The sequence below is a fragment of the Mus musculus genome, chromosome 7 (genome assembly GCF_000001635.26).
Source record: "Mus musculus strain C57BL/6J chromosome 7, GRCm38.p6 C57BL/6J".
Lineage (NCBI taxonomy): Eukaryota > Metazoa > Chordata > Mammalia > Rodentia > Muridae > Mus > Mus musculus.
The window spans coordinates 96,634,271-96,658,460 of NC_000073.6; the positions used below are offsets into that span (position 1 = coordinate 96,634,271).

At 46.6% G+C, this 24,190-nt stretch overlaps 1 protein-coding gene across 26 annotated transcripts in view; it reads left to right on the plus strand.

Moving 5' to 3' along the window:
* Tenm4 (teneurin transmembrane protein 4) overlaps positions 1–24,190 on the plus strand; it is a 739,850-nt gene that overhangs the window by 463,027 nt on the left and 252,633 nt on the right. For 19 of the 26 annotated variants that reach the window (NM_001310762.1, XM_006507806.4, XM_030242547.1 and 16 more), the window contains one exon: positions 9,729–9,938. The exons of the other annotated variants lie outside the window; for them this stretch is intronic. In NM_001310762.1, coding sequence (NP_001297691.1) covers positions 9,729–9,938 — 210 coding nt within the window. The remainder of the gene's footprint in view (positions 1–9,728; positions 9,939–24,190) is intronic. 26 annotated transcript variants of the gene reach the window in all.

The window sequence follows — 24,190 nt, forward strand, 5'->3', positions numbered from 1 at the left end:
CCCAGTTAGTTTCTTTGCTGTGCCTCAAACGACCATGGTCCTGCTATAAGGATTTTGTCATTGCTAAGTTTGCTGCCTGAAGCAGAGGCAATCTCCAGATATTGAATGGCTCATATTTCAGTTACTTTTACTGGCACCTCCTCAGGGAGACTACTCTTTACCACACTGCAGAAACAACACAGCCACCATATCACACCTGACTCTGTACTCATTTAATGTCTCTTCGTTTTACTTACCCCCACATTCACACTTGATTGTCTTCCATATAGATATTTTCTCATTGATTGTCTTTTCCACTAGAATGCAACTTTTCAGAAGGCAGGGATCTGCCCTTCTTTGCCTGTAATTCTCAGAACAGTGCCTGGCCAAGTAGGCACAAAATAAGTCATTTGAGAAAAATTTCAGCGTTGCAACTGAGTTTTATAAAAATAAAAATAAACTTAAAAGAAAAATCAAACAACTCAACTTAAAACAGGAAAAGAAACCAAGGAGAAACCAAAGAGAAATTTCTCCAAAGAAGATAGAGACCCAAGTAGTCAGTAAGCACATGAAAGCAGATCAGTTTTACTGTAGGTAAGGTGCCAATAAAACACACCAGAGTGGATGTATTCAGAAAGGTAGGTAATAACAAGTGTTGGCGAGGATGTAGGGAAGTCAGCTGTTAGTGGGAATGTAACCTGATGCTGCCACTTTGGAACATCACCTGATACTTCCTTAAAAGGTTAAACATGGAGCTGCCATCTGTCTGTTGCTGAGATAAATTACTCTGACAAAAACAACTTTGGGGGAAAAGGTTTATTTTAACCTACCAGTTACAATCTATCAAGGAAGCCATGCCTGTTTGTTATTCCAATGAATTGCCTCTAACCAGGGAACTCAAGAACCAGCAAAGTATAGCAGAAACCATAGAGAAATGATGCTTGTTCACATTCATGCTCTGCTAGCTTTCTCATATAGCCTAGGACTACCTGGCCAAGGAATGGTGCCACCCACAGTGGGCTGGTACCCTGTATACTAACAATCAATACCATCCTCAACATGCCCATAGGTTGCTCTGATCTGAGCAATTCCTCAGTCTCTTCTCAAGTGACTCTAGACTGTGCCAAGTTGACAAAGCTAACTAAGATAACATCCAATCCAGCAATTCCACACCTACATTTATACCCAACAGAAGTGAAAACACACTTCCCATGCAAAACCCCATGTGCAAGACTTTAGCAGCCAGCAATAATAGCCAAGAAGGGAAACAAGTGAGGTTTGATATGTGGATGATCAAAATCTCACATATCCATCCACTGTAGTGCTAACTGGCAACATAGGGAGATGTGGGTAAAATTTAAAGACATGTTCAGTGAAAGAAGCCAGTCACAAAAGAACCCAGAATATATGATTTCATTTCCTTGAAAATTCTTGAATAGGCAAAACTGTAAGGACGGAGAACAGATCTGTGATTGCCCCAAGCAACAGGGTCTGGAAGAACCACGAGGAGTGCCTGCAGGTACCTATGATGTTTGTGGGCAAAGCAAACACTCTCAGATATATTGTGTAGTAATAGTCCCACTGTTCGGTGGATATGTTCAGTCCCACTGAGTGGTGTCCTTGAAACAGGTGGCTTGTAGGGCACGTGAATTATTTCTCCAATAAAATGGAGATTGTGTAAAATGAATGTCTTCCTCAAATACTGCTCTGCCACACAGCATACTAACTGGAGAGAGTCAGTCCCCATGTGAAGATCGGGCAAACCTTACGGCTATCATCTCCTCTGTGTGGAGGAGGGGGGTCCTCCTTGGCAAGCCCACGAAAGCAGAGCTCTGTTCTTCATGAGTGAAGGAAAACAAAACCAAACTCCCTAAGACACTCGTGAGGCGGAGGAGGAGATCAGATGCCCTGAACCTGAGTAATTTACTGTGTCTTGTTTCCAAAGACCATTTTCCCAGCATAAGTCACAGAGACAGATGACCAGGACCTGCTTCTGAAAACAAACTGAGGGGGTGGGGGTTGGGGGTTGACAGAGCAGGAGCTGCTGGGCTGGAGCCTGAGAACCAGGGCTTGCCCTGCTCACTGAGCTTGGGACTTACAGGGAGGGAGTTCCTCTTACCTGACTTTTTCCAGCAGGGCTCTTGGTCAAGAACTGGTTCCTGAGTTGGATATCTTTGTGTGTGTTGTCTTCCCTTTAAAATAACTTTTACTATTTGCTGGGTTTTTTTTGCTGTTGTTCTTTAATTTAATTTTATTTGTAATTCATTTTTTAAACTCCATATTCCATTCCCCACCCCTTCCCCATCTACCCTCTGACTGCTCCACGTCCCATGCCTCCGCCCCACCCCCTGTCTCCACATGGATGCCCCCACCCCCAATCCCACCTGATTTCTAAACTCCAGGGGTCTCTAGTCTCTTGAGGGTTAGGTGAATCATCTCTGAATGAACACAGACCCGGAAGTCCTTGCGTGTTGGGGGCCTCATATCAGCTGGTATATACTGTCTGTTTGGTGGTCCAGTGTTTGAAAGATATCAGGAGTCCAGGTTAATTAAGACTGCTGGTCCTCCTACAGAATTGCCCTTCTCCTCAGCTTCTTTCAGCCTTCCCTAATTCAACAACAGGGGACAGCTGCTTCTGTACATTGGTTGGATGCAAAATATCTGCATCTGACTCTTTCAGCTGCTTGTTGGGTCTTTCAGACGGCAGTCATGATAGATCCCTTTTTCGTGAGCGTGCCATAGCCTCAGTAATAGTGTCAGGCCTTGGGACCTCCCCATTGAATTTGTTCCTTGAAAAGAATGGGCAATGAAGGAATCAGGCACTGTGGCTCATGCCTGAATCCTGGCAAGGCTGAAACAGGAGGATTACCAGAGTTTGAGTCTGAAACTGGTCTGTGTTGCATAGCGAATCTCCGGCAAGTGTAGGCTATGAATTAAGACACAGAACAGAACAGTCAGACACAGAAACCAAACAAGAAGAGGAGAGGGGAGGGGAGGGGAGGGGAGGGAAGGGGAGGGGAGGGGAGGGGAGGGGAGGGGGAGGGGGGAGGGGAGGGGGAGGGGGGAGGGGAGGGGGGAGGGAAGGGGAGGAGGGGGGAGGGGAGGGGGGAGGGAAGGGGAGGGGAGGGAAGGGGAGGGGAGGGGAGGGGAGGGGAGGGGAGGGGAGGGGGGAAGGAGAGGAGTGAGGGAATGAGTAATGGGTTAGGGAGGATAGAAGGAAGGAAGGATGGAAGGAAGGAAGGAAGGAAGGAAGGAAGGAAGGAAGGAAGGAAGAAAATAAACTCCAAAATTTTACTGTCTTAACATGACTGATATGAAATTTTTTTGCAGATGTGTGTGTGTGAGTGTGTGTGTGTGTGTGAGAGAGAGAGAGAGAGAGAGAGTCAGAAGAGCCTTTATGCAGTTTACACCCTGCTTTTCTGATTGCCCTGTGTGTGTGTGTGTGTGAGAGAGAGAGAGAGAGAGAGAGAGAGTCAGAAGAGCCTTCCTGCAGTTTCCACCCTGCTTGTCTGATTGCCATCATTATAAGCACAGTTAACAGACTCTGTCTATCCTAACATCGCATGCCTGTGTCTTACTTTATATAACTATGCACTTGTTTTTAAAATAAAAGATGTTTAACCTTTTGAGAATTTTCTCTAAATTTTTCAGTTTTACTGTTATGTGCTAAGAACATCTATAAAAATCTTTCAAAAGTCATTTTTACATAAGTTTTTAGAGGTGGAATTGCTCAGTTAAAAATTAGCTTATACCTAGCTATATTAATACTTTCAGTATATAAATCTGTGTTTATACTTAAGGCCAACAGCTCGCTTAGCACCTACTAGACACGGGATATTTTCATGCTTACTACTTCATTTCCCCTGCAGTTTTAAAACACCGGTTTAAAAGCATGAAAAGAACTACATATGCTCATTACAGAGCATTTTTTATGTTTTTATTTGTTATTTATTTGAGGGGACATGTCTGCCAAGGCTTACATGTGAAGGTCAAGTGGCAGCTTGCAGGAGTCTGTTCTCTCCTTCTGTCATGTGAGCTCTGGTGCTTAAACTCGGTGTCAGGCTTTATGGCAAGGACCTTTCCACGTGGAGCCATTTCCCCAGCATGCCATTGAACAATAGATTAAAGATGTAAAAGCATGTTCAAATTTAAAATTGTTCACATAGTGATATTATAAAGATTTTTTTTTCAATTTTTGCTAACCTTTTTTCTAATACATTTACCCAAACTTGTACCTTCTATAAAGATCTTAGGAGCCTTTCCTGGGTTAGAAGAATCTGATCTCCTACTGTAACTAAAATCATTTCTATCCTGCATCTTTTTATTGCCTCTTTTAATCTTCTGAACAACACAGGAAGTATAGGCTGCTGTTGCTTCCATCCTTTGTAAAGCTGGACCAGGGAAGAACCTTGGGAATTAGTTCAGGTGAAAGGCTAGAGGATCGCCAGGTAGTGAGATGCTCGGTTGACATTGCCCAGAGCATCCTCCTGCTCCATGACTACAGATTCCTCTGGTGTTGAGCTCAGTGTATACCTCACTGCCTTACAACAGGGTAACCACCTAATACATGGTCCAAATAAGATCCTTTATAAAAACAGGGTGCCATTATGGATTAGTACAGAACAGCAAGTACAAATTGGGGCTGCATCCCCCCACAAGGCACTCCCAACAAGTGACAGATGGTCACTCTCCATTCCCAGATTTTCATCCCTTTGAAAAGGAATGAGATGGAATCAATGCAAATAGCCAGGGGAACAAGTTCGGCAAATTGGTGCTGATGAGAGACTCTAGGCTGGACCAGAGCACAGAGATGAACAGTGCATGGCCCCTGGCTGGCTCAAGCAGTAGACATGAAGACAGTTGACTGGCATAAGATGCAGCGTGTGGTGTTGCTGCAAAAGGGCTGCTGACCCTCCACCTGTCCCCAGTCTCTTAGGTATTATCAGTGCCCCTGCCTCTCCTCAGAACTGGACAGGATTTTACTTGTTCCATGGGCAGCTAGACAGTGGATGTCTGTTCATGAGAAGAGAGAGAAGGTGCTCCATCTAGGTGAAGTGATTAAAGTGGCGCTGGGAAAGAGATGTTGTGTCACTTTTTAGTGATGCTTGTGAGCTAGGCTCAGCACTTCTATGTTACAGGGCTTCCAGTTCAAAAGTTACCAGGAAGCTCTTCAGATGACCCAGGGAGTTTCTCAGGATCATCTCTCCCCAAAGGCCACAACTAAAACTGTCCAGATAGGGGCTTGTACTTGTTGACACTTTACACATGCCACAGATTTCCCTACCATAGCCTGGATGGGGTTAAACACTGAGCAATACAATTTCCTTTGGGCAGTCAAATGGATTTCTCAGGAATGCTAAGTAAAGTGGGGGGAGGGAGGAAGGGGGGGTCCTTCTTGTTAATAGATCTTCTTTGAAAGAAATGAACTTGTCTATCAGCTAATGTCACACAATTTAGCCTTCTGATATATTCCAAAATTATTCTCAGAATCCAGAGTGCTAAAAGATGTTCCTGGGACAACTACTGTACTGTGGTTGGAGGGCAATGTTCTTTTCTTTCATTCTTTCTCTTTGGGTGTATATTTGTCTTTATTTCATCATTGCTTATAGTGGTTGAGACAGGTGGCCTCCAGCTCACAGCAATCTTCTTGCCTCGACCTTCCAAGTGTTATGACACCAGAAGAGCATATACGTTGGATTTCAAATGGTTTTCTTTTTAAAGGCTAGTATCAATTCACACAAAGGTGTGATTTAGATATCAGGATTCCTTGACCTGCAGTCTCTCCGTATATCCTCTCTCTCTCTCTCTCTCTCTCTCTCTCTCTCTCTCTCTCTCTCTCTTTTTCTTTTGTTATATTATCAAATGATACAATTTTATAGAAGTCTCATTGGCAGGCTTGCAGAACTCTCAGTGTCTCTTTCTGAAACCGACTTCTTCAGGTCTCTGCATGGAGAGACAGCAGAGAGAGCAGTATTTGTTGAGCCTTTACAGAGAGCAAGCTGACTCCTGGGCTACTAGTGAGCCTCAGGTCATTAACTCCCAGCAACACTTCGCTCGCTCTTGCTCCAGCTTTTTTTTCCCCATTTTTTTTATTAGGTATTTTCCTCGTTTACATTTTCAATGCTATCCCAAAGGTTGCTCCAGCTTTTAAAGGATAAAACAGAGACGTGCAATGTCACCTGCTGGTAAAACTTGACTTTGACCCTGGGTTAGACCAGTGGGAAGGAAGATGGTGGTAATTCTGCTTTCTCTGTATCTCTTTCCCTGAGCCTGTATTTTTCTCTGAGCCTCCTTGGGAATCCAAATTAGGGTTCATCAATTTCCTTCTCAGGATTCAGTGATAAGACGTTTTCAGGGACGAGTTTTCTAATGGGTCCCTTTGGCCACAGACAAATGATTGCACTACTCTGAGCCTCCACCACTTAAGCTTTCCCATGGGAAATGGAGCTATATCTGTAGTATCCCATGGGGAAGCCCACGCCCATCGCTGGTAAGAGCTCTGCCACGTCTTCCACCCCAACCTTGCAGGTGTCTGCTCTCCCTCAGTTTGCCCAATTTTACCTACTCCATGCTAAAGTTGGATTCACTGGGACCGTATCCTAAGAAATGTACATAGCATATATGTATATATCCAATGAAAGTAGAGGTGACATTTTCAAGGGGATAAATGAAAAAGGGGAAGGACAGTAAAAAAAAAAAAAGAGTAGGGGAGAACTGGAAAAATATACTCAAAATACAATATATATAAGAGTTAACAAAAATTTATATTATGAAGAAATTCAAGCAGTCTGATATTTAATTGATATGGTTATCCTATAGTTTACATAGATAGGCAAGTTCTTCCTGCATGCATACATAGGAAGGAATACACACAAATACTGAGTGGCACAAAAGCAAATGTCTAGTTGGTATTAAAAGTGCAAATATTTCTTCCTTGTCTACCTAAGCTTTGCTTTTTTTTTTTAATTTTTTATTAGGTATTTAGCTCATTTACATTTCCAATGCTATACCAAAAGTCCCCCATACCCACCCACCCCCACTCCCCTACCCACCCACTCCCCCTTTTTGGCCCTGGCGTTCCCCTGTACTGGGGCATATAAAGTTTGCGTGTCCAATGGGCCTCTCTTTCCAGTGATGGCCGACTAGGCATCTTTTGATACATATACAGCTAGAGTCAAGAGCTCCGGGGTACTGGTTAGTTCATAATGTTGTTCCACCTATATGGTTGCAGATCCCTTTAGCTCCTTGGGTACTTTCTCTAGCTCCTCCATTGGGAGCCCTGTGATCCATCCATTAGCTGACTGTGAGCATCCACTTCTGTGTTTGCTAGGCCCCAGCATAGTCTCACAAGAGACAGCTACATCTGGGTCCTTTCGATAAAATCTTGCTAGTGTATGCAATGGTGTCAGCGTTTGGATGCTTACCTAAGCTTTTCAAACCCAAATAGCTATTTGTCCCCCTCCCCCCAGAAACTGGTGTGGCTCTTCCTCGCTTCTATGGCCTTGTGGTTGTTGGAATGGGGCATGAGAAAGTTCTACTGAGGGCGGGGTGAGGGGGCTGTCAGAAGCATTCTGGAACAACATACTCTCTTCCTTAGCTTTGGTCTGATATTGTAACATCTTGGCATGGCATGGCCCAGTTCATCAAAGACTCTGATTGGAGATTTTAAAAATATATATGAGAAAATGGGTGTATATGTTGTTTAATAAATGCAGCCTGGTAGAGAAAGATTGCAGGAGGAGAAGAGTCATGAACAGGGATCTTGATGTAATGGTTTTGTTCCATTTCCTAAACATTTGGTAAGCTCTGACTCTGGGCTCCTATATGCTCTTGTATCCTGGACAGTCACACAGATCATCTTTAGTGCTGATAGCAGCTGCATAAAAACCAGAGTGCAGGGGGAGTGGACAGCTTTCTAATGGGCAAATGGAAGTCATTTTCCCTAAAATCATAGAGCTGATAAAACGGTAGACAGTGATGTAAACCTCGGTTCTGTTAGACCTAGGAAGCCCACTCTGAGTGTGACCCATGCCCACAGGATGTATTGTATATTTTAGTGTTGCAGATGTTTAAATTATAACCAAAAAACCAATGGTATCAAATGGGGGAAACCAGGTTCAGAGAAAGCTGTATTCGGCCTTTTGTGCTGGCTGCTAAGCGTGTCAGGGAAGGCTCTCATGGTGAATCAGGAATACTGGTTTGGACAGTTGAATCGTAGCCCAAAGTTTTGGGGTGAAAAAAACCAAGACCAAGAACAAAAAGCCACCCCAAATAATGTACCTTGGTCACTGATTCCCCACTTTCTGCATTGTCCTTAATGAAGCTCTGAAATGAACCAGCCAAATGTCATGAAGCAATTCTATGAAGCAGTGACTGGCAGTTAGACTCAGGGGTTGACAGTCACATGGTGGGAGCTGTAAAATACATGGCTTTGAACCATGAGGCCTTCTGTTATGTGTACCACCCAAATCAGAAGTTCTGTGCCTCTAAGGATCCTGCTAAATGTTCTGATCTGGGATGGGCTGTGTTTCCTGAGGCTGTGGCCCTTCGCAGAACTGGTGACATAGGGCTATGTCTTACACATATTCTGCCAGTCCAGGTGTGAGACAGTAACAGCCCTTGCTGCCGGGCAATGCCTATGTTGTACTGTATACCTGTGTATGTGTCTGTGCTTATGTCCTCTCTTGTACTCGATGTACTGCATGTGTGGAAAGGTTCTCCGCAGACAAGAAGGTGAACTCTCCCGAGCTGTCCCTTCCTTCTGAAGAGTTGGGCATTTGTTCCTAGAACTGTTGAAAGCCGTACCCTTAGAACTTTGTAATAGCCCTATATCACAGAAGATCAGAGTCAGGATCTCTGCCTTTTGGAACCCATAAAATGCCAGTGTCTTAATATGACAGACTTAGAAATGTTATCATTTCAGCTATCAGAGCATAAGGATCCTAGTCTATCAGATCTCTAGCACTAATATGTGCAACAAGTGTCTCCTCTGTGCTTTCCGTGAGCCTGGCATTACGTTACGCTCTTTGCTTAAGGGAGTGAGTAAGACCACTAAAACCCTTGATTGCAAGAAGTTTGCAAAGAATGTCAGAATTTAAGAATCGTAAAAAAAAATGTTAGATCCTCGGAGAACTAAAACACTGGTATGCTGACGTTCTTAAGCTACTAAAGGTGGGGGAGAGCCTTAGATCATTTTTTCCAGCTCTCACTACCTTTTTATGAGGCCCGGGACTTATTGCAGGCTAGCTGGATTCAAATCTCACTAATAAGAACATCATTTCAGTTCAGTGACATCACAGAATGGCTGGGTCGCAAGGGCTCGGCCTTCACCCAACCCTGGCTGCTCATTTTACCAGAGAGGCCACTGTGGCTTATAGAGGGCAGCCGGTTGTTCTGTAAAAAAAAAAAAAAAAAAAAAAAAAAAAGCGCAGTCAGCAGAAGACAACCCGGGGTTTTCCGGCCTCTGTTAAAGAAAGGCTAAACAAGAAGACCCTCCTGCTGTTTCTGAGGTATTCTGCTAGGCCCACTTTTGTGAGCTGTCCCTGCTCTTCAGAAGGAGCGCTTGCTCGCCAACTTTCTCTGCACAGGGACAGCCCTTGTGCGGGCCACACGTGCAGTGGATCGTCGCGTTCAGAGCCCCCTCCCCCGTTGATGCGTGTTTTATTTTGTTGCCTCCCCTTCCCCGTGTGCCTCGAAATCGATTTTCATTATTATTTTTTTCTGTCTGTGTTTGTCTTTGTGGCCCGCAGGTGCTCCCTTGCATTGTTCATCTGCTTCATCAACCCCTATTGAGCAGTCCCCCTCCCCGCCCCCCTCCCCTCCGGCCAATGAGAGCCAGAGGCGGTTGCTAGGCAACGGTGTGGCCCAGCCAACCCCGGACTCAGACTCTGAGGAAGAGTTTGTCCCTAATTCATTCTTAGTTAAAAGTGGCTCCGCCAGCCTGGGGGTCGCAGCAAACGGTAAGTGCTTCTCTTTTTTGCTAACTTTTAATAGTTTGTTGCTTTTCTTTCTTCTCGTGGGCTATGCCTGCTCTCGACCGCTTGCATCTTGCAGGGGTGGAGTGGCTTGGTGCATGGTGGGCTTGTGGGCAGACAGGGACCTGGGTGGTTCTGTGGGCTTGGGGTAGGTAGCTCCTGTCTCTGCCCCATGAAGGAGACTTTATTCCGTGACAGGTGCACGAAACAGAGGATCACAGACAGCAGGAGACAAACACCGAACAGAGACAAAGACCCAAATTGGAGGGTGGGGGACATGTTGCACTGATTGGCTTGCTGCTGTGGGCAAAGCGACCGCGCCAGACATAGTCACCTGTTGCTTCATTAGATTCTCCCTACAAGGTTTTGAAACTAGCAGGAATTCAGTGCTCCTCAGTAACATTATGAAAACTGAGAGAAAGGATGTTGCCTGAAGCCCAAGGCTGTTTTTCAAAGTGCCCTAGCCTGAAGTTGCAGGCAGCTACAGAGCTGAGTCTGACCACGGGCAGAACTGTTGGGTTTCAGCATGACCTGCCTGCCCATAGTTCCATGGTTCGCTCCTTTTCTCTGCTTTCCTCAAGAGAAGGAGGTGTGAGGGTGTAGCGAAAGAGTACCACCCAGATCCTGTACTGTTACACTTGGCCAGAGATACCCACCTGCCCAGCGGCAGCCAGTGCATTTCTCCACAAAGATGTTCTTGCAGGGGATCCAAGCCACTATGGGGTGGACATAAGACTGGATGTGAGAGGGCTTGGGATTACAATAATGGCACCAAAGTTTTCCAATTCTAATAGAAGAAAGTAGGCTTTTCCAGCAAAGGGGAAAATATACATGGGACGATGTATATTGACTTGGCAAGCATTTATTTGTGAATGCCTGCACAGGCTAGAGAGGTGACTCAGTGATTAAGAATATATACACTGTTCTTCCAGAGGTTCTGGGTTCAGTTCCCAACACCCATGTCAGGAGACTCCCAACTACCTGTAACTTTAGCTCCAGGGAATTTAACGCTGCTGGCCTCTGTAGGCATACATACACATATAATTTAAAATAAAGTAAATCTTATAAGTGATTTATGAAACTGCATCCTAAGCCATATTTTGGGAAAGGAGCAGAGATGGAGAACATGAGGCAGGGTTGTTTGGTGGAGCCACACAGTTCTGTAACCAATCAAAGCCCTGTGGCTGGGAGCTTTGGACAAATCTCACTGACTTCCCAAGGTTTTTCAAATGTAAAAGCAGGCAGTGTGCTATCCAGGTCTCAGTGAACAGCATCTTAGGGTCTGGGGTGGGGGTCCAGTAAATGTAAATGCTTACCCCATCAGCTGCCACTTCCCTGTATCGGCCACACAGAGTGTCTCTGTGAAAGCTCTCTACACATAGTGGAGCACTCGGTATGCTAGGAGAAACACCAGAGGCCCTTTCTTTTCTCAGGAACAGCCAGAGAAAGCTAAAGGTGATAAGAAAGGAGGAGCCTCGAGTGCTGGGTGACAGGGTGATTGAGAGAAAGTCTCACCACTGCCTGGGGGAGCTGGAAATGCCTCCTAGAGATGCCGGCTCGGTGGGAAAGAATGGGTCAAGTGGACTAGACTTTGATGCTAGCACTATTCTAGACAGAAGGGTACACATGGACATAGAATCCCGGGTAGGAGTTGGGGAGCCTGCTTCCACTCCTTTACATCTTGGAACCTTGACACAAAATAAGGCACTGACCTGGAAGGGTGTGAAAGGCTTCACAGCAACATCATTGGAGCTTCTCCAGCGGCTGAACAGAGCATGCGCACACAGGCCCTGCATACTCTGTGACAGAACCCCATACACCCCAGGGCCCCGGGTTTGGGGGACTGTCTCTGAGCCAGAGCATCCTTAAGAGGACAGAAGCAGGAACCCTGAACTAAGGGTGAAAGACCTGAGTTCCAGCTCTCTGGGTCACTGGATATCTGTCCTTGGCAACTCACTGTCTCGATTCGGGCCATCTTGCCAGTGATGAAGCAGTTTCTAAGGTATTCTGGCTTTATTAATGTCATGTGGTACTGCTGATCATGACTCTGCCAGTCAGGGCATGAGCTTGTTGAGGAAGAAGAATTACATGTGTGAATACATATGCATATATCTACATATACATTTGTGTGTGTATGTATACATGTGTGTGTGTGTGTGTATAATAGTGCACATATGTAGAACAAATATAGATAGATTGGTAGATAACTAATAATGTTCTGCATTCATTTCTGGCTAAATAAGCCTTTCAGGAAAAAGAAGATGAGAGAAGAAAGTCCTTAATCTATCCCTTTGCTACTAACTGACCCATAGCTGCGCCTTTGTCACATGTTCTGATACAAGCTGAGGCACTGTTACTTTGTAGCTGTGCAGGGACCACAGGAGGTTGTTGGCCTACAGATGTTTGCTCACTTCAGCTCCTCTGTGCTCCTGCTTCCCAGGGGCCTCCATCTTACTCTGGATTACCCCAGGGTCTCGCTCTGAGAGTGTCTCCCTGACCATCATTAGTAAATGTAGCCTTTGTGGGAAGGGAGAGTCTGGGTTCTGCTTGGTTGTTGTTCTGGGGTAGGTGCCATGAGAGTCTATTGCTGTGCTCCATCATCTTTTTGTCCCTAAAGTCCCACATGGGAATGTCCTGTTGGTGCAAGTGACAATGAGTAAGTCACCACATGTGGCTCCAGTAAATGTTTGTAAAGTTTAATTTGATTTTAAGGGGGGAGTGTGAATATATTTTAATGGAGTTACCTATATTGCTTTTGGTAATTATAGAAGTAAGGATACTTACTTATACCCCAGATGATCTAGGAAAGTGAAAGTGACATTCTCACATAATCTGTATTCCAGAAAAAAAACACTTTCAGCAGTTTTGTCTATGGTCTTACAAATGCTCTTTTTTCAGTATTTGTTTATTCTGTATTGATTAATAAGTGAATGAATGACCCAGTGAGCAAGCTACAGAGCCAGCTCCCCAATGTGCCATCTCAGGAAGGGTCCCCATCCTCCTCCCACCCCCAACCCCCAGTCCCAGTGGACAACCTGCCATAGTTGTGATAGTTTTAAAATAGCAAAGCTGGGTACTGTGGATGAAAATCAGAGGGAGAAAGCACTTTGCTGGCCTGAGAGGCCCTGGGCAGGATCAGAAAATAACAGAGATGGTAGGTAAATGTCCCTACCTCCACACATCATCTTCTGCTACTGAGCTGAGGCTTGAGACCACCTGAGGCAGGTCAAATGCTAAATCCCCAAAGGGCAGCTCACCTGAGACTTCATTCCCACTGTATGGGCTTCATTCCCAATGCTATGAGCTGCTTCTCTGGCTACTGGAGGGTGACAGCACAGAGGTTTCTCACTTTCCAGTGGTTTCCGGAGACAGTGGGAGGGAGTTGGCCCCTTGGAACCTGTTTTCTCAGGGCCCAGGCTGCCTTCCCCCTAGAGTCTCTGCCAGCAGATGTGTTAGCTCCAGGCAGTGCTGGGACCAGGGTCTGCGAGGCCTCAGAGCTGCCCTGCAGAAATCCCCATGTAAAGCTCAGAAAGAAGTGTGGGGCATCTCTGCACAGCTCATTGTCCCCATGGAAAAGAAGAGAGGGTAAGTCGCTCTTTCTGTCATCACTATCCTAATCCTCCCCAGGGCACTCGTACAGAAGTCACCCATGTGAATAGGAAAAGATCAACTGGGCACAGTCCAGGAGCTCAGGAAGTGGTTAGGATTAAGTAGATGCCTGTCCTAACCCCATAGAAACGCCCAGAATCAACAGTGTTTCATCAATTGAGCTAATCTGAATCCCAAGCCAGGGGGCTTTGGAAACTTAGGGGTGGGGCTTAACAGGGTCAGGAAGTGAAGAGCCCTGAGATAGCAATAAAGAGCCCTGGAGAGCTTCCTGAAGCCAGAGAAGGCAGGAGAGGCATCTAATGAGCACCTTCTGTATGCACACATTTCCTTTACGTGCATTATTGTCTCTGGGCTTCAGTTACTTACATTTCATTTGGGGGAAACTGAGGCCCAGAGATGAGGACAGTGAAGTAATCATGACCCCACTGGAAGACAAAGACGCAACACCAAAGCATGCTTGCCTCCAGAGCCTCTCTATTGTCTGCCTTATTTCTGATGCCAGATTCAGATCTTTCTGTATCCAGCAGAAGACTGACAGGGTAAGAGGACTCCTACCAGAACTGAGTGGACTTTTTTTGTTTGTTTGTTTGTTTCATTTTAAAGAACTCCAGGTTGTTTGATTCCTATTGCTCACCTCACGAGCATTTATGAAGCACCCAGCACTGAGGAGCCTCTTTATCTTAGGGAGTCTTTGGCTCCTCTTATCTATCCTGTGAGCTATTCCAGTCTCTGGGACCAGAGGTAACATGGTCCCGGAGAGGTAAGCCACTTTCCTTTCTCTGCTTCTGGGAGCCCCTGATGATAAGGTCAAATTTGAACTCTAGGCCTGCCTGAGACCATAGCATGGAATCTTTATGGAATATTTGTATGGGGACTTCAAGGGTTTCATAGATAAATCGGGCCAGATATTTGCCACATAAAATATTGTTGCAGATCCCCAAAAGCAAACCCTCCACGTGTCCTTGGCTCCCCCAGGCTCCAGGCCCTTCCTGTCTGGCCTTAGAAAAGGCTTCAGTGGCCAGCAGCAAGGTTGCTTGGCATTTTCATTGACTTGCTTAGGTCTTAGGCAGCTGGGAGTATTTTTGTTTTGACTTCCAATCCTGCAGAGGAGTGTTTATTTTTCTTTCTAAATGGGAAACACTGCTATGTAGGCAAGCTCCTTCCAAAAAGTGTTTTCTTTAAAAAAAATTTTTAAATCCAACTTAATTTAGAACCTATGCAGAGTTCTCAGGGGAGTCTGCTGGGTCCTTTTAAGTCAGCTTGTGAAATCAGAAGGCAAAATGAAGCCAGCTTCTAACGATAGAGAGACGTGCCCAGTCAAATTGTCTTTCTTCTTCTGCTGGGAGTTCCATGGAACCTGTGGCAGCCATAGGACTTGGGTCTGCCTGCTTGACACGTTCCCGGAGCGAAAGGCTGCTGGGGTGTGTAAAGTTCTCTGCCAACCTTGTCCTCAGCTTCTCTCAACCCTTCTTGCATCAAAGGACACTTGTTGGTAAACCCGTTCTTGTGACACAAGCTGCATGGGGAAATCAGTATGAGCTCCCTTTTCCCTGCTAGGAAGACACACCGATTCCTTCCTTTCTTCATTCATCCCCCGAAGACATGTTACGTGGTGGTGGGTGCTTTTCAGAAAGATGAAGGTGAAGAGTGTTATAAGCAGAAAGCTCTTATTGAGTAAATGGGCCCTTGGGAACCACATGCCTGGCAGACTCCTTTCTTCTCAGACCTCAGAGTAAATGGAGTATCCTGTGTGTGTACTTGTCCTAAAACTCCTCCTGTCACCAAGTACATCAGCATCTCTTCAGAAAAGCATACAAATACTTTATACTAGTGGGAAGAAAGGAAGACAGACGGACAGACTCCAGGTCTTGTATCATTTCAAGACACATTTTTGCAACCAAACAAGATGGATTGTTTGGTTGGTGGGTTGGTTGGTTGGCTGGCTGACTGGTTTGGTTTCATTTGCTTTGGTTTGCTTTGGTTTAGTTTTTTTGTTTTGTTTTGTTTTGTTTAAGACATGGCCTTGATGTGTAGGTTGTACAGGTTGGCTTTGAACCCGTGATCCTCCTAAGCCAACCTCCCAAGTCCTAGGATTACAAATATGGCTACCCACACCCATATCCATGCCCAGCTTCAAAGTTGTTATTGTTGCTTAATGTCTATTGGCATGTGTGTGTATGTGCACATATAGATCAAAGACAGCCTGAGGTGTCATCTTTAGCAATGTTGCTGTCTTCCTATGGCCTAGAACTGTCCACTTCTGTGTGTCTCGCTAGTCAGCGAGCACCAGGGGTCTTCTGTCTCTACCTCCCTGGCACTGTGATTTTAAGTGTTCACCACAGCACTCGGCTTTTTATCTAGTGCCAGAAATCAAACTCAAGTCCTCACACCTGTTAGACAAGCACTTTACTGGCTGAGCTATCTCTCTGCCAACAATGTATGGATGTCTCACTGTCCTTAGAACAGATACCATCTCTGCTTGTGACTCCATTTCCTGGCCCAATTTCAAGTGTATGGAGGTCAGCTTTGGCTTTGCCTGATTCCTAACTTGAAAAAAATAATCACAGCTACATTGAAAAGTCAGTTAATGTCCTTTCTTCTCCCTTCCCACTTACATAGGACACACAGCCATCCCAGGACCAGGGCACTGAGCCACACAGACACAGCCATGCAGATAGAAACTGGCCCTAGTGCAATCAGGATTCAGTGTGGCCTCAGTGCCTGTACTCTTTGTCCTCTGCCAGGTGCTCCCCTAACTAGACCTATGCCTCCCACCAGGAACAAACTATTATGGCCCCTAATTGGGGGCGGCAGGGACAGCCTCAACAGGGTCATTTCTATTTTATGTAGTTTACAAAGCCCTTTCTCATGCATTACCCCGGGCAAACCCTGGTGACTATAATCTAATTGCCACTTTGGCTTTCTAGAAGGTAAGGGTCCTCTTTGACCCTACAAAATAAACAAGTCACACTTTGAATTAATATAACCCAATGTCCAGGGGAAGCCAGGGCCCTCTCATTAGTCACTCACGTGACTAGAATGCAGCCTCTGGCATCCCTTTCCCACTCATTTCCCCCAAATGCAGTTGTATTAAAAAATACCAAAATACCACCAGGTTTAGTGTGTGGCTTGGTTGGCTCTCAGGACCCCAAAGCCACCCCATGAAGAGGCATGTCAGCCGTGTGTCCTGACTTTTCCCATCTGGAAACAGCCTGATTTGTGTTCTCGTTGGTATGTGAGTGGCTGGCTCTACAGAGTCCTCATTTACAGCAGACCACATCAGAAAGTACCTCCTGACACCAGGGTGCCCAGGCTGTTGAAGAGGAGCCTGGAAGGAAGCCAAGGAGACAGAGAAAGTTAGCATAATTCCCATTCAGACAAACCCCTTTCCTAAAGCCCACTCACACGCAATCAGCTCGTTTTCTTAGATGCACAGAGCCTCAAGGATGACTGAGCTCAGGGCTCGGCAAGCACTGCGTGCTGGAGGTAAAATGTGCAGAGGCAGCTCTGTGTCTTTTTGGGATTGGCTTGTACTCCAGTCAGTCCTGTCTGTAAAGCACTCTGTCATCGACAAAGCTTACTGTCCAGTTACAAATCTCAGCTGATGGCACTGCCCAGACCTGGAGCTGGCATGGGATTCCACTAGTGAGGGGGCTGCAGATAAGGACACCCAAGTGACCCCTTCAGCCTGTCTCTGACCTTCTGTGTCACCCTCGGGAGTCTTTGGGTCTGGACACTGAGGGACCTGGACTGAAACAATGTTTTCCAGGCTTTGTCTCTGTGTCCCTGTCACAGCGTAGACCCTCAAACCATGCCTACCTACACCATTATTTATGTTCTTTTAAACTGCCTCTTTCCCAAAACTTTTTGGATTTTACTGAATTTTCTTGTTTTAAGAGGGAATTGTATACTGGGACTGCAATTCCCTTGCCATATGGCAAGCGTATGATTGGCCATAAATAGAAGCTAACTGTAAAAATAAATACAATGAAAGCAGGTTATCATGTTCTAGTGAGAACATGCCTGCTCAAAGCTGTGGGGCAGAGCCTTGGCTCTCTTTGTTAAACAGGGACGTTGGCAAGTGTTGAATGTTAAAGCACACACTGGGTGCCCATCTGAGGTTTCCTCTACTTCATGAAAAGGGTTAAAGAAAGAGGCCCTCCCCATGGGAGAAATACTCAATGGGTGTTCCCAGCAGACACTGAAGACCATCCACAGGGGACACAGCTTGGCAGCCTTTTCTAGAATGCTGTCTACACATTTAGTGCCACCTTCACAGCCTTCCCACCTTGAGAACAAACGTCTCAGGCAGCTCCCCCCACCCTGGCGTCTTCCCTCGCCTCTGCTGGGTCTTTGCAGGCCATCTGTTCCTGCCCTCCCCCTCTGTCTCTGGCCCTCTGCCCCTGTCATCAGGTCTGAGCTGGGTGCTTTGAGCTCAGCTGGATCCCCCATTACTGGTTAATGGCTCTCAGTGTGGACCAGGAAACCATGTGGCTTCCTCTGAACTGCCATTATTTATGTAGGTGTTTGAGATTCAGCAACTTTAAAAAAATCTCTTTGCTTTATAAGACCAGAAGAACCAGAAATGGCACAATGTGGAATCAGGGTAAAGATGGGCTGGGAATGGGGGGGTTGGTAAGTGGATCCCCGCTGTGATGGGTGGCCACCTGGGATCTGCTCAACCTCTTCCTGTTCTATCTCTTGTTCTGTCAGGTTTATTAGCTTCACAGGATTGCTGTGCAAATGAGAAGACACAGTGTTTTCTCTATTAGCAATGCCCAGTGAAAGCTGGTTTCCTTCTTGCCCTTTGGTATCACAGAAGAGTCCAGATATCTTGGGGGTGGGGGGCAAGGAGGAGGCAATTTTTTTTCACTCCTTCCCCTCCTGGCTTAGAAGAACCACAGCAATGAATAACTCTGCCCAGGAGTCCTTAGCTGCCACCCCCTCAGGCGTGCGCACGCACACACACACACACACACACACACACACACACACACACACACACGAGCAGCAGCAGCAGCACTACCACCACCATCACCACCCTGAAAGATTTCAGGGAGGGAGCAAAAGAGGGAGGGAGTGATGGAGTCCGAGGCAGCAGCTAAGCAAATATAACACAGGGGTCTTAGAAACCATTGCTGAATTCCTAGCCAGAGTTTCTCCACTGTTCCTGGTCCCCACTGGTCTAGCATCCTGATGCCTTTTCCTCCTGGCCAACGGCCTTCCCTCCCCCCATGGAGTTGAAAGGAGAGGAAACTGGCTGGTAATTCATTTATGCCCCCTTCCCTCTCTCCTGGTAGATCATGTTTCTATAAATAACCCTAGAAAGCTATAGCAACAGCTCATGATAATCGTATGTATATTTATACTTCCAGACCCTTCTCTTTCAATGCCCCAGAGAAAGTTCTCTGAGATGCACACCTGATGAGAACTAGTTTCTACTCCCCACTACCTGTGACCTCGAGAACTCTCCTGTCTCACGCGGTGCCCATCTGTGAAAGGGGACTGAGGACAGCAGCCTGGGGCTGTCTCAAAGGCAGAATAAGTGAGAGTCCACTGTGCTCTATGGCTGCTGCTGTCCCCTTAGTCACCTCTCTTATTTATTAGAAACAAATAGGGGGCATTTTCAGGATGAAAAGGTTATTGTACCTGAAGTGGAGTTTGATGACCTGTCTGCTGTCATTCTGTAAAAAAGTGAAAGCTGAGAGGCTACCCACCTGTTTGCTGATTTTACAAACTCTGCTGTCTTCGTTCACAGTGCTGTTTAGTATATTCTTGCCCTGAACCATTGCAGTAATATCCCCTCTAGCTTGATGCCTCCTTCTCAGCCTGCTGACCACCGAGCTCCTTCCCAATCCCGATTTTGCTATCTCCAGGCCTCACTGCCGTAGTCAAAGCCAGCCCAGGCCCTCTGTCCGACGCTTGCCTGCAGCAGATTTCTGACAAATGCTGAGAGAAAAACTCCTGTATTCTTACTTATTTTAAAGTCAGACCAGGGGAGGATCTGATGAGCTGATACGGAAAGAAAGAAGCCTGTTCGCCCCTCAGAAATAATTCAACCCAGCAAATCATGATCAAGTACCAGCTATGTGTCTAGGCCCATGGAGAAGAGCCTCTGGGAGATGAACTCAAACCTCAACAGCTCATCACTGAAGCAGGCAGGCAGGCAGGCAGGCAGCCGTGAGGACAGAGCCATGAAGGTTCTGTGCAAACTGGAAGGATCCCTGTACCGTTTACATGCTCACCAGTGGTTAGCCGAACTTTGGTGGCAAGTCAGTTGCCTCTATGTAGCCAGATACTCCCAGCTTCGTGCTAGGTCTAGAAGTGTTTCTCTGTGAGCAGCTATGTGAGAGAGACGCTGGGGTGCCCTGGAACCCTTGACAGGAGGCAGGGCTCTCTTCATCTCTGTGGAGTGAAACCTAGTGTGAAGGGCCTCAATCAAGGCCACACCCACTCCACCTTCTTCCTTTTCTTGGGCAGCCAAGCCTTCTGACAAACTCCATTTTCCTGGGGGTTTCCTATAGGGATGGAATAAGCAGCGCCCTCTAGAGGCTGGGGTGTGTGCTACCCTGCACCCAACTCACATCAGAGACCACTGAGTGAGGGCGATATTTTGGGAACCAAGCAGGGTTTGATGCCACCTTGAGACTGTGTGGCAGAAAAGTATGTGCCATCCATCACCAAGCACCTGGGAGCACAGGGGTTGTGCTGGGTGCTTTGCCTTTTCTCCCCTGCACACAACCCTCCCTACCCCCCCCACACACACACACACCCTCCCCGCAACACACACCATTGAGTCTGCCTGGAGATCAGAGGGTTTCAAGCAGGAGACTTGCAGTGTGGCTGAATTGCTCTACTAGCTGTGATTAGGGAATGACCAAACTTCTAAGTCTCCTCCTTTCCCTGACATTAGTTAGCATATGATAGGAATATTACCAAAATACCGGGCTGGTGTCAAACTTGAAAAGGAAATTTCATTTGTAGTGGTTCTTGTTTCTAGTGTCGTGGGCTGAGTAAGACTTGGGGACACACAACAGTCTTCAGGATCACTCAGATAGCAGGTGCAACGCTGGCCCAGTGCGCCTGACCTTTCAACCCAATCTCTTGCCCCATTGGGTCTCTTCTTTGGTCATCTAACAGCTTTTGTCCTCCTTTCTTGACAGCCCCCCACCACACCCCCGATCTTGGGGAACCTCCAAAGCAGATGAGAGGTTTCTTTTCTAGCCCTCTTGCCTGGAGAGCAAAGCTGCCTGTGCACCAAACCCCAGGCCCTTATCAGAACCCACTGAATAGAAGTTGCTGAGTTGCACTCCAGTGCTCTTGGCTCTAAGACGTCCTGTTGGGCTCCTATGTGGGTGACAAGATGATGCATGGGGTTTGGCTGAGCTGCTTATTTGTCTGAGCTGGTGACGGCCTTTATCCTGAGGTGAGTTAATGGCAAGGGGGCTGGGGCCCCTTAAGGCCTGGACAATGGCCTAGCATCCCAGGTCATCTGATCACTCAGAGGCCTGGCCCTAAGTCCCTCCCAGCACAGGAGGCCTCTGTCCCCTCTGCTTCCCATCAGCTTCACTCACCAGCCAGAGGTGCTTCCAGCCCAGCAGGAGAAGCCTTGGGATAAAGCATCAAAGACAACTGTGATAACAAAGGATGCTAGGGTCCTGGGATAATTTGCCCCAGCCCATCCCGCCCATCCAGCCCAGGGCCCACACCCAGCCAGCCCACACTAGATTCTAGCTGCTCTTTTTGATGCAGATTCCAGTTCTACCTTTTCTCCACACAGCCAGGGCCCTCCAGAGTCCTCCCCTTCCTGCTTCCCTGAACCACTTCCCCAGTGAAATAAGTTCCTGGCCCCACTGGCCTTACTAGCTGCCTCAGTTACAGCAGCCCTCCCAACAGCTCCTTCATTAGCATCTGAATAAGATCCTATTTGATGACTGGTTTGAATATTAGGCTTTTTTTTTTCAAAATTAGAAAACTATTGATTAAACTTACAGTCTGTATGCAGATTGGAAGCTGAGACTCGAACCTAGCCTTCTCAGTCTGGACTTTCCCCTGATGTGTTTGTTCATTCACCCACTCACTCATTCATCCATTCATTCTACAAAGATATCTGGGATATTTATAGAGTGCCAGACATTGAGCTAGATCCTACCCTCTAGGAGGGGCTTGAGCATCATTGTCCATCATCACTAAGGGGTCAAGAAGACATACACACACATTACCCTATAATATGTTAAAATTTTAAGGTTCTAAAGTCCAATTAAGGAGGAATTTAGGAAGATGGGGAAAAGGCAAATGTGAAAATAATTATTGACCTTGGCATCTGGCTGGCTGTTGGAGACCATGACTGGGTGTTTTCAGGGCACAGAGGCCAATCTCACAGAAGGGCAGAGGACAGAGGGAGAGCAGAGACAGTTTAGATAACAGACTCTTAGAGCTGGTCCTGTGTTGCAGGCTGCTTTCTAATTACAAAGAGAGGACGGAGCCCTGTATGGAACTAATTCTAGCAAGGATCCAGTGCCCAAAAGAGCTCGAAGGAGGAGCTGGCTGGGGGTAAGGCCATAAGGAGCTCAGGGGTTCCAGGTTGTGACTCAGAGGTTGAGTGCTTGCCTCGCATAGGCAAGGCCCAGGGTTCCATCCAGCTCTGCAAGAACAGGACAAGAAGAGAAAACAATGGAAGAATAGGACACAGAATCCACAGCCGATCACACCACATGTGGGCTCAACAAAGATGCCAACCGGAAAGCTAGCGAGAGAACACATCAGCCCTTCCATGGTGCTGGGCAGGCCACAGAGCAAGACGCTGGACTGTGCTTAGAAAGTCGATGCCATGACAAAGGAGAAGTGTGGGTATTTGGCTAGCTGTGAGGTACCTCTAAGATGAAGAGAAACCAACAAAATACAACCAGATTTCACCCACATTTTGGTCAGATCTTACTACTTTTAAGCTGTAAGAGAGAATATGGGATTCTTTAGGTATGGTGGAACATTGCAGGAACATGGCTTATTTACAAGCCTGCAACTTGCTTTCACAAAACTACAAGATCTAAATACTGCAGCAGGGCAGTATATTAGCCAGGGCCGTCTAGGTAAAGAACATAGGGATGTTTTGTGCTGTCTCGAATTTCCTCTAGGGTTGAGACTTTTCAGCTAACGGTAGAGGTTGTGCGTGGGTTGGAGAGAGACTAGAGTTCAGGAACGGGTTCTTTGAAACAGGTGAGACAGCCCTTTTTTGTAGAGAACACCCACTCGCCCATCACCTTGTCTGCTGGGATAAAGGAACTCTCTGAAGCCTTACAGAGGATCCAGAGCCTAAGAGTAAGATGAAAGGAGTCTGGCTGGGCACAGAGGGGACCTCAGCAAGGCCCTCAGCAAGGCGTGAGAGCCTGTAATAGAAACCACATTGTCAGGGGTGTAGGCAGCCCCACCCACCCCGGGATTAGCTCCTCTCTGCTGAGGCAAGGCTGGAAGAAATTATGTGCGTTCATACTTGTTAAACAGCCTTGGCACCAGAAGTGAGCCCCATAACACTAGCTTTTACAGTGGCCAGGACACAGTTAAACCCGGGTCAGCCCCGTCCCCGCACCCTCTCTGTCAGAGGTCTATGGCTGCGGCATAAAACAGTTCAGCACGGGTTGAAACATGAAAAACCTCCAGACTGCAAAGGAGAGTGTTCTTTTGTAAAGTTTGCTGAGGGGGAAACGGGTGGTCATGGAATCTTTTCTGTGCCTTCTGCTTTCCCAGTCAGGCCCCTAGCACACTGGTTTGTGCCCCTCCCCACCTCAAGCCCAGACCACAATCCAATCAGCCTCAGAAGCTGCTTCGTTCTGCGGTTGAGGGTGGGGGAGCGGTTGCTGTTCGAGGGAAGTCTCCTTTCTGAGTTGGATTCCTGCAGCTGTGTGGCCTTGGATAAGTTGATTCTCCTCTCTGGGCTTCACCCTCAATAATATTTAGCACATAGTTGCCAGCCCACACTGATATGTAGTTGTTAGTTATTGAGCGTTCTATGAACACAATATTGACTTTTATTTTTTAGTGTGCCAGAGTATGTCAGAAACAGAAATGGTCAAAGTATTTAAGTATTTGTCCAGAAGATCTTGGTTTTATCTGAAAAGTAGTCCAAAAAAATAAGTATGAGGTTTTCCTTGTTTGTTTCTTTGTTTGTTTGTTATTTTGTTAGTTTTACATTGATTTCCTCATCCATGTTTGCGCATGCGTGTGTATCCTATGGATGAGAACCAGGTTATGAGGCTTGGTCACAAGCATGTTTACTGACTGACTGATCTCTCTGGTTCTCAAAGTACAATTCTCAGTAGAAGATAAATCATATGGAAAATTTCACAGAGAGAGAGAGAGAGAGAGAGAGAGAGAGAGAGAGAGTCTGGCTTTCTCCTTTCAAGACATTTTGTCTCGGGAAAGCAGGAAAAGCTTTGAAGAGTCACAGGTCTAGATTCAAGCCCAGCTTTACCACTTACTGATGGAACGGCCTGAACAGATCGGTAAACCCCCGAGTCTCAGAAGCTTCCGTTGTGCCACAGAGCGTGACACTGTCAGCCCAGTAAGAGAGGGGTGGTGACCATGAGAGACTCTAGCTCAGACGTTTGACAAACAGAGCCACCATTAGTCCC